The 11,584-nt window shown below is 33.9% G+C and overlaps 1 protein-coding gene across 1 annotated transcript in view; it reads left to right on the top strand.

Annotated features, from left to right (window-relative positions):
• Positions 1-9,025: 9,025 nt before the first annotated feature.
• LOTGIDRAFT_103088 (hypothetical protein) overlaps positions 9,026-11,584 on the top strand; it is a gene marked incomplete at both ends in the record, with an annotated part of 35,806 nt that continues 33,247 nt past the window's right edge. Inside the window, one exon of the mRNA XM_009045918.1 lies at positions 9,026-9,529. Within this exon, the coding sequence (XP_009044166.1) occupies positions 9,026-9,529 (504 nt within the window). The remainder of the gene's footprint in view (positions 9,530-11,584) is intronic.

Genomic DNA, 11,584 nt, shown 5'->3' with positions numbered 1-11,584 from the left:
GGCTGCCGTTATTGTAAATCTAGCATACGATCGAAATGGTCGCAGTCCGGTGTGAGGGGGTTATTACATATCAAGGACATATTTTACTAATGACGGAATTCATTGACACGACTGATATGTGTCACCCAGTAAATGGGTAATTGTCGAGTGATTAATAATGCATTACACATTATACTGAGTTAATGATATACTATGATTAAATAGCCATTGTTATTCAAGCTATAAAGTGTAACAGCTGTAAATATTACTCAATTTTTATTAATATGGAAATCTTGGGTCTAAACTCAGAATATGTCAAGAATATTCATTCGCTTTTTGCAAATATTCCGTTTTCCTATTTAGAGAATTGCATCGGTATTGTGCAAAGAAGGTATTTTGCTGTTAGGATGGAACACCAAAATTTTGGTGTGTTGAAAGAGGATTGAAATGATAAAAAGAGGAAGCGAATTAGATCCAGTGGCGGACGTAAACCAGACTCCGCCACTGATTAGATCTAGTGACCTTGCACACTGCACGGAGGTACATTAAGCTCAGTAGGCTGTGGTATGTCGAAAAGTCTCGTTAGAATTCTTATTTTAAGCTGAAGTCTTATTTTGTTTTGTTTACAATTGCTTCTCATTATTCCAACATTCTCACCTGGGCTGAAATTTTCAGTATTTATAATTTAGTTATTCCCCTTTCATGCTCTTTGATTGAGATAAGATCAAATCGGTCTCTACATAAAATATATATATGTAGCAATGAGCTCCAAATTGTGTATGGTAATATCTCTATCAATATAATCTCAAATAAGACTAAAATCTCCGCAGAGTTCTGAACAAATGGTCATGAATTCCCCGTATGCAGGCAATAGAAATTAATGTACCAATACCATCGTTTCACACCTTACTGAACACCGTTAGATGCGTGGATGTATAACCCTCATGAGAACACTGTTTTTAAACAGTCAGATTTTAGAACATTTTTAAATAACATGTCAATAAACAAATGTAAATGTAAAATATAAATAAATTGGTAATTATTATGTACGATAAAGCTAATTGTTTGAAAGCATTTTTCTATAAAATATTTCCATTTATTCATTTAATACTAAAACTATTATAGACTTCATATTGTTTTAAATCTAAATAAGCGTGTACTTGAAATTTATGCATTACGTAGACACTTTTTCTATTATATACGGGGTCAGAAGGAGGTTGTTACCAAAAGTACGAATCAATCACAAAGACATAAATTATAAGATAAGCACATTTGCGAAAATGGCTTGTATGGGTGGGGATGGTGTGTACCTTTTTCGGAATAATGGCGTTGAAATATATTTCACCAAGTTACCAAATAACAAGTAGTTAACGATATAATGGTGGTAGTCCTAATAAGATCTGAAAGAAGACATTAGTGCAAAAAAGCAACACGAGTCAGACCAGAACAGAAGTTTATTCTAATGAAAACTACTTACCAAGCAGTTAACATGCAAGTAAACAATTCTTGGTGATATAAACATTAAGAACATCAGGTACATAACTGCACGTGTGTTTCATGTTTGGTGTTGTGGTTCACTGCTTATGTACTTGGCGTTGGAACCAAAGGTCAAGAGGTTATTAAAATATTCCACAAATTAAAAATAGCGATGGCACTCGTTATCGGATCGAATTCGAAGTTACGTAATTTTATCTTTTGAGAACGGATGATGACAAAATACATCTAGCAAAATAGATAACATTGTGCTCGACGCATATTTCTGTCGAAAGAAAACTGTGTATAAGAGTCTCTTTAGATGAAATCTAAGAAGATGCACTGAGATGGACCTCATTTGACATGAGCTCATGCTATTGTTGCAATTACTTCATGCATGGCGACCTACTTTGGCTTAAGAATATGATATATGGATTGTGATTCGGATGGATGTACATCAGTTTTCTACTTGCAACGCCGTCGTTGTTAGTAGGGTTTGACAGTCGCGGCATTATAGTTTTCTTGCATTGCCGAATTTTGAAACTGAAGTACCTTTTCGCCAAGCATACATGTTACATTCTCACTTCAAAAGTCAAGGAATATTTTAATGCAACTGTCAGTGCGTTCCAAAGTAGAGTCATTCTGTGTCCGTTCTCAACGCCTCCTACAGATTTATCACAAGTCATAAGTAATTATGTTCTTTACCTCGAAGCTATAATCTGATTTTATTGGTTTACGTAAGTAAATAGCTATCGGATGTCATGCTACAATTAGACTGCAACAAACAGATTGTGGGAAAAGACTGCCAATCCAACGTATTTCTAAGTATAAAACCTTAGGGTTGGCCTATGACATCTACCTTATTCTGGCTTGTAGACATTATGATTCTTAAAATGGTTTAACAAAGCTAATTATAAGGCGTGTACCCCCGTTGACCACTCGAGACGAAATAGCTGAGAACATTTTGTTATTATCTCTTATAAATTGATTACCGTGGACCGCCAGGTTAATATAGAAAGACATGTAAAGTAACATGGAGCTAAAATGAGAAGTTGAATCAATAAGGTAGCTAAAGAAAGACGTCGTCGACTGGCCTGGACTTACAAGAATTCATTCACTATGTAATGGTTTGTTACTAGTAGCGTAATATAAATACTGGCACAGTTAGTTCCATTCTGTTACAGCTGTTCTTCTAGTTGAGTAGTTATAACTTTTACTCTTATACAGTCACACAGACTTCTAGTAAATCATTGCAAGTTGGGATACTTTAACTAATTAAATAAAATATGCTTAGCGTTTAAAGCAATTGGACTGCTTTGATTCCGAACAACTAACTTTTTTCACCATTTTACAAATTTTTACCGAGTTTGAAAAAGTTTTTGTTACTTTTGGACAAAATTTTTAAGCATCTTTTTCTTTTAAATTTCCATTTATCGGAAATTGAAATTTTAATAAAAGTTTAAATATTGGAACGGAAGAACATAGATTTGGAAATTAGAATGATTGTTTTAAAAGGCGATTAATTGTGTGAAAAAACTTCTGGATTACGTGTATGGGAATATCGTCACAGCGTGATATAGAAACTATATAACTAGTACAGGTAGGATTATCAGAGAAGTGTGAACATAAAATTGGAATAATAGTTAAAACTTACTTCAGAATTAAATTATTAGACACAGTGTTTAAGTTGAAGTAAACTTTATTTAGAATGATACATAGCCGAATCCACGGGGAAATTATCAGAACCATCCATTTTCAGACGGATTTGGCGTTAATAGTTTTGTATTAGGAGTTAAAAATTTGTTATCTGTCGGAGTTAAGTCTGGAACAGGTTGTTGGATTGATTTACTTCATTGTTCAGTATCCTCCGACGATATTGACAAAGTTGTCAGGTATTTTTTTTTAATTGTGAAAAATTCGCTTGTTAACGATTTCATATTATTAATTAAAGTATGTTTCGGATAATGAACTTCGTCAGCAATTAGTTGCAGTTATTGTAAATTCAATCGATATAATATACCCAATTTCCGATTTTGATTTTAACTATAGTGTTTCGTTCATCGCATGTGTGTTTCGGGAAATTAACACTCGTCAATACTGCTACTATAACTGTGATAAGCTTTCGGGATTTATTTGAAACACTAGGAAATAACTACAACCTATATGTACAAAATACATTTTCGTTGAATACCTCGTCACGACAGATATTTACGGAGTTATATCTTTAAAACTGCTGACGACATAATATTAATTGCCGAATCGGAGTAATTTGATTGGTTGATTGCATTTTGATACAGGTGGATCTGTATTTACTTATGCCCGTGGAAGTATTTAATGTAAATATATTATATTTGGAGTAATTAGTATAACTACAGGTAATACAATCATTTCTTATATTAAATTATATAATTGACGTATTTCTGGACTAGAATTTCGTTTATCAGATTGTAATTAGTTAAATTAATTCACCAAAGTCATTCTACTGACAAAAGCAAAATCTTTAAACTATCATTGAAGTAGATCGAAGGGCTGAATGGCAAAAATATCTTGTCGTCCGAATGGGACAGTAATTAAGATCCGATGGGCTAAAAGGTACACGCAATATATCTCTTGTCCATCACATCATGGCGTTGCTCGTTGCCTGAAGATAAACCTTTTTTGTCATGCTACTAGATTATTGCAAGCAGGGTAAAGATTCAAAAAGCGCTTATCAATGTTAATCATTTTGGTCACTTGTTTGAACATCAAAAAACGTGAAAAAATACATGGCAACAGAGTGTACCAAACGTCAAAAATAAAATTTAGTTTTCATTCAGGAGACGTTTTTCAAACACACGGAGCATGCAATTAATCAAAAAAGATTCACGAAGAAGCTATGTTTCCGATACACATACACACCAACATTATTTGAATCCAATAAGGACTTTTTTTTATTTAAATAAAAATCGATAAGTTAAGAAAAACTAAAAGTTTACGGGTCGATGCAGGCAGCAGAGCAATGTGCAAGTTATCTAAAAACGTTGCTGAGACAACATCTTCTTATTAATCAATAGTCAGTGTAATTAGCCATCTCAGAAACATCTTAACTCTAAGATAATCATAAAATGGGATATCTAATTGGTTTATTTTGAGTCAAACTAGCTAGATTTAGCCCGAAACATCCGACTAGTTCTTAATCGTGATAAACGGAGATGATTGATTATGGTTAGGGCCCGTACACCCAAGGTGGGATTTCATTCAGATCCAATTTCAGATAGCTATTTTTTTTTTAGAATTGTTACCATGATAACTGCCATAACGTTTGGTATCTATCCAAATCTGGACTGGACTGGCCACGTATTCCCAAAACGATCTTAAGACTGGGATTTCCTGGGCCTAGGATCTTTACTTCGAACGCTGTTTCAAGGGTACACTAGCGCTAAGATCGTTTCAAGAATACAAAGCCTGGAGGGACAGATTTGTCCGGCTAAGCTAGAATGTGCCTGGTAAGATGACATTTTCTTATCGAGAGCCTTAGATAATACTCATAGAGATACGAGAAAAGTGACTAATGAATTCCCTTACATCAAAGAGTTCTGGTAACGTTTTTGACCTAATTACACCATTGTATGTCAATTTTTTCCTTCTAACTGATTTGAGTATATTCCGTTAATTACCACAACCTGACAGGTACTAAAAGATTGACGACTGATAAATAGGTTTAATAATTAACATTTTTGAAACATCTTTGAAACTTGATTCTTGCCTAAATTATAACTCCATCCATCATTTTCCCACTAGGTCAGAACACAATATGATTGAAAGCTCTATGGTGGGTGTGGTAGTGAAGAAGGGAATTCTATTTGTTTGAATACCCATGTCTGATTAAACTCTGTGACTGGGGTTTTAACACAACAATTTGGCACCGAGTCCACACTGCTGTATTTTTGTGCCGATTTTATCTTTTAAAATAAAATGTGTCATATCCTTGATATAGTCGTACAATTAAGAGATTTTATGTGACAACAGAACTAAGCTTAATGAGGATTGTATCGGATTAGGATGCTACTATTTATTCTTTGTATTTATGTCTGTAGAGATATTATTTAATCTTAGGTATATTAAACAACACAAATATATTGGTATTCTGTGGCACTGTTAAGTGGTTTGCTATTTTTTGATCGCGATAAAAAAAAATGGATTGAAGCCCGCCCCCAAAAGAGTCTGACAGGTGACACGTACTGCATCTAAACCCCACACCGCATTACCCAATTGAATATATTATTTGTTCTACCCCCGACCGCCCCCTCCCCACAGTCACCAAACTTAGATACATACCTTCTTGAAAACCAAACCTCATTTTTAAAAAAATGCCATGATAAGATTTTCTTTTTTTAACCATGTGTTCAATTCCCAATTTAAAACGTTTGTATGATTATATATTTTTGTAAAACACAAAATTCACAATGTCAAGATATTATGAAATTTGTATAATACCTTGACAACCATACGTGCTTTCCTTGTATCGCGAAGTTTGTGTTTTTATTGGTTTGTACGCTAACGAATATAGCCAATCAGAAACTTTGGCAGAAAGAGGTAGCGCATGTAACTACTATTTCTCCTCTGTTGTGTGAATTTATGTTGTGATTTTGCATAGAACTGATGTCAAGGTATAGGACGGATTGTGAAGATGGTTAAAAACAGAATTTCTAGAGAACCGAAAGCTTCTTTTAGCTATGGTTCATGTGTTTTTTTTTCAATTCTTATTTCAGTTAAAAACATTGCCTTTGTTTTATGACGTGTCATACATCATTGAAAATTAATACAATATTATTATCTTTCATCTAAAATTGTCAATATTTCATTTACAACACAATAATGATCAATATAAACCATTTAATGGCGCGAATATGAATTTATGTTATATTTTTATATCAAGTGATAATATGGCAGAAGTCATTATTTATACTTTATTTACTTTTAAAGTAGACACTTGTCCGTTTGTTAATTGCGTCATTAACTGTTAAGACTATATTGTGTTAAACACTCAGGTAAAGTTGACTGACCGTCTATTGAACAGGATAATATTAATTTTGCTTTGTCCGCTGAAGTAGGGAAGCTGGTTATGGTCGAGAGTCGATCAATGGATTACTATCAGTTTAGTCTCACTTAAACCAGATCTAGGAGTTCCGTTCCTTCGCTTGAGTGTTACTAAGCTTGCTACCCAAAATACGAGGAACCTTTTACTTTTAATCGCATTCAGTCGACTGTTGTCGACAGTGACCACATTGTCACCTTTCTTATGTATCGTGGAAGTTTGGAAATGAAGCGATTAAATTTGATTGTACGCTCGCGAATATTGCAATCAGAGGCCTCGAAAGAAATTTAATGATAACAAAGCCTAAGTGTTAAGTTTTTCTGTCGAGGGTTCTGCTTAACTGTATTCGCCTGCGTACAGTCCAATCAAATGGTATTTTGTGATACAATAATAATGGCTAGTGCATATAAGATGTTCGCAATAGCTTGACATTGTGAAAATGCACAGCGGCGTCAAATCATATTCAATGCACAAAGTTATCAATCATGTCTTATTTTGAATAATGATCAGCACATGTCGTTTTGATTCATTCATCTTCTGACTTTATATTTAGTAAAATAAAAATAAATAAGATATTTCCCCATTGCATTCTCATCCATTATACTTTTACAAAAAGAATGAAAAAATTCTTAGACTGATTTTTCAAATATTTTTGTGTTTTTTAAGATCTTTCTCTGTAACAGTGTAATTTGCTATTTATATTTTTCTAAAAATTACAGACTGAGTAGGCAGCTATATCAAAAATATCAACCATACAACATTCTTCGAAGAAATTTGAAAAATAAGAAGAAATCTAACATATTTCTCACCAGAAAGACTAAAAGTCAATGAAAACGTAATATTTGGAAAAAACAATTGAAAAAAAGACAAACTAAAAATGTTTGCGAGTGATTATCAAAAATTCTCAAATGAATCACCATTTGGCTCACTGTCTCCTTGTCCTACTTAAGTTAAAAGTTACCGTACGGGCATCTGTGCTCATATAAACATTAAAGATGGGTTTCCTTATATCCATTCATGAAAATGAAAATGCTAATACTTATATGAATAGAAAGTAAAGGTGTTCTATATAATGACTTGGGAAAATAAAAGTTTGAATTTTTTATTTTTATCCAGACTGTACATATACATGGATATTTATGATTGGTTAAAACTCTTAACTATTTGCAATAAGAACATTATGATATGATTAATAATACATGATAATTCATTAGAAACACCCAATTAATCAAAGTTTGCTCTGTTTGACACTTAAATCTTTAACACTAAAAACAATGTGAACTCTCCAGGGAACTGGAGACTCCTAGAGTCTCAAACAATAAGAGTAAATATTCATCAGTTAGACAGTTCATGACACCAGGTAAGTCCTCTCATGAACAAAGACACATTGTCGCCAAGTTTAAAAATTTTGGTCATTCTAAGAGAAAGTATATCGTTAAACAAACTGATGCATTAATCGGAATGGTGTGGGAATGATTGATCACTAACTATTGCATTTCACTGACCGACCTCATTGAAATTACACCCTAGTGCGCTGGTTAATAAGGCAATCTTACTAATAAATCCTATTAAAGCATCGAATTTCCCAACTGTCAGTAACTGTAGATGGTAATAAGCCAATGGATTCCAATGTGTAATTGCCATTTCCAAATTTACAGCTCATAGAATATCTAATATAGAAATCTAAAACCCCTCTGAAATACCAAATTGCTCATCTACTTATATCACTGTTTGGAAAACCTCCCCCAAGAGATAATTACTGTAAGTGATACCTTTAGCAATGGCTCATTTCAAGGAGAATGTACATGTCGCAGCCAGCGAGAGCTTGGGGTTATAAACTGTTTTGCCCTCTTTATTATTATCGTAAAACCTGTTAAGACATTAAAATGGTGCTCATCTGAATCATCAACAATATGATTATCAGTTTTCAGTCGATTCCTTGATCTCTACTACACTATCGTGTTTCACTTCAGCAGACAATTACCGTATAATTGACCAAGATATTATTTGTTTATGTCGTATAATATTTAAGTTTTCACACTATGTCAATCGTCACGCTGGCACACGGACACGATGGTCATGATTATTTATTTTTAGGTATATAATGTCGGCATCGAGTAGCAGGTTTTCACAATGGTGTTAAGTTGATTAATATAAGCAAAGCGGAAGCCAAAATTTGCTAATATAACTGATGTATAAATGGGACTCAAAAAACGTCTCCAATATCAGCTTTTGCTGGAAGCGGACGCCAACTTGTCTAGTACCATCAAGGTTCTTTTAGTCAATGTATGTATACTAGGGGCACATAACATAATTATGTTTTACTGACTGTATTAAGCTACAGTACCAATCAATTCATTTAATCACTAGTTCTATTTGTTTTATTTTCAGGATTTTATAGAATACCATTTTTCAATTGTTCAAGATTATAATGACGGAAACTGGTTAAAACTCTACTCCGCTGAATATGACTGAGGTTCATCATTAAAATCAACCATGAATTATTTTGAAGTCATTGGCAATGATTCTTCAATCAACCGATCTGGGAATTGGGGAATCATTATACCCGAACCTCAACCACCAACATTCGATGATATCGCAATGACCAAATGCATCGTATTTGGAACTATGTTTGTGATTGCGTTTATTGGAAACGTTGCGACCCTGATACAAATGTATAGAATGCGACATCGGAAATCAACGATTAATACCCTTATAGTAAACCTAGCTATCGGAGATTTGTTTATTGTTTGTTTCTGTTTTCCTGTGGAAGGAATCTGGGCTGCTACTGTTCAGTGGTATGGAGGAACGGCAATGTGTAAAATTATTAAATTCATCCAAGTGTTTTCGTTATATCTTTCAACTTATGTCACTGTAGCAATAGGATTGGACAGGTGCGTGGCTATATTAGACCCTATGAGAAGAAAGAGCGCCCCTACGAGGGTGCGGACTATGATTATGCTTGCCTGGTTTTTCAGTGCCTTGTTCAGCATTCCTCAGGTAAGCAATCGCATTTTTTAAAAAATAATGCATTGATAGTTTTGACAGTTTTTTTTTATGTCACCTCCACACTTTCCATTTCTTTAATCCAAAAATAGCAGCAGAACACAAAGCTCCATTTTATTTTCACAACATTACAGCAACATTATTCGTGTAAGGGACAGTGCCAGGCACGAAATTTGTTTGGGTAAGATCAATAGACCTTATTCACACGTTTTTTGAGACACTGAGAGCGAGGTTCATAACGCAAATTGTCACGTATTTTTAAGATGGCAACGTCATGAATAGCCTATTTGATGTCATTAAACACTCGTTCAACAGCGAGAAAGAGGGCCTAAAACTGCCCTTTCTCCAAAATGTGCGACGGTAAAAATTATCTGAAAGTATCATTAAAAAACTTTAATGATGTAAAATATGACTAGTTTTGAGTTAGTGTAATTGGGAGAAGGAGGCGATATGCTGTCAAGGTGGAGAAAGTAAGCAGTGACACAACCTGTTTGCGTTATGAGCCTCGATCTGGATTCAATATGGCCGACGCGAGAATAAGGTCTATTGAAGTCATATGAACAAAATAATGCAAATTGAATCATTTTAATAATAATAACTTTTCCCTTCCCTTATTTTCATTTATTAAAATGAAAACGCTAATACGTATATGAATAGAATGTAGAGGTGTTCTAATATCTTGGGAAATACCAGTTTGTCTCACATGTCCTTAATGAAATCATAATTAGCTAAATTAGGAGAGAATTACCAGCTGCTACTTTTGTTTAATTTATGAATTAATTATGAATTAATTATGTACAAGTGAGACAAACTGGTAATTTTCCAAGTCATTAGAACACCTCTACTTTATATTCATATAAGGGTTTGTATTTTCATTTTCATAAATATAAATAAGGGAACCCATCTTTAAAATGTCACCCATCTCACAAAATTGTCAGACAGACATTGGAAGGTCCTGGATGAATGTTATATAAGTTTTGTCCTGTCCATAGTAAAACTGGGGGCGACGCATAAGTTGAACTTTCAGAGATAACATTTACCACACAAAAAGTTGACATTCTGTTGTCTGGAAGGTCATGACCGATGGTGATATGCGTGAAAAATAGATATTGATAATTCATGAAGCCAGTGGCAAATCTAATGATTCGTAAAGAATCGCGCGGAGTGAACGTAGGTGGTCCGAAAGTTTAAACATTGCCAGAAGCGGTGCTTTGAAGGACAGTGTTTTCTTTTTATTGTTAAAAACGGTCTTAATGAAAACATAAAATGAAATTTGAGTTCTTCCTTTGTTTCCCTGCTTGGAATGAAAACATGCAACGCTTTGCATGGACCAATGGCATTAATATTTTCTTTTTGATCTTTTACTAAGAACAGCGTTCCATGTTAAATTTTCTGGCAATATCTCGATTAATCAAATAGAACTCTATTTCGTGTTGAAATAAGACATATTTTCAAACATTCTGTTAATGAAACTAATTTTTAAATAACATTATTTTCTACGTTAAAAGAGGCCGTGGATATCCAAATTCTGTTCATGTGAAGAATAATAACGCGTAATATTCACGATTCTATATCCATTCGGGTGGTCGGTTGTGAAGGTTAATGACCCGGAAAATAGTGCCTAATCGTTCGTGTGGATGAATAACCGAGGTCACCTGCGCTCTAGGCTGTGAAAAATGGTTTGACAACTAAAAATACGAAATATAAATGTCGAATAATTTTGTCGAAGGAGCTCCACATTCAATCTTATCAAAATCAGATTACAATTTCGTATGCATGTACATGTATTTATTTTTTTATTTCTTCGTCTCTCGTGATTTCTACCGCAGTCCCGTTCAAATGACGTTGTTTAACCAATGAAAGCTTGTCATGCAGGACCCACTTTCTTATAATGACGAAAGTACGAATGTAGGAAAGCAAAGCCCAAAGAGAATGTGATATTACTTTCGAATACGTTACCAACAAATCGTCATTGTTAAATTACAATGGAGACGAAAACTTTGACGGCCGTAATATAACATCTTCAAGCTCTGAATTATCTGATCGTTA

The sequence above is a fragment of the Lottia gigantea genome, assembly GCF_000327385.1.
Source record: "Lottia gigantea unplaced genomic scaffold LOTGIsca_1, whole genome shotgun sequence".
In the NCBI taxonomy this organism is placed as follows: Eukaryota; Metazoa; Mollusca; class Gastropoda; family Lottiidae; genus Lottia; species Lottia gigantea.
Note: the sequence above shows the minus strand (reverse complement) of the source record. Positions and strands in the feature narration are given on the sequence as shown.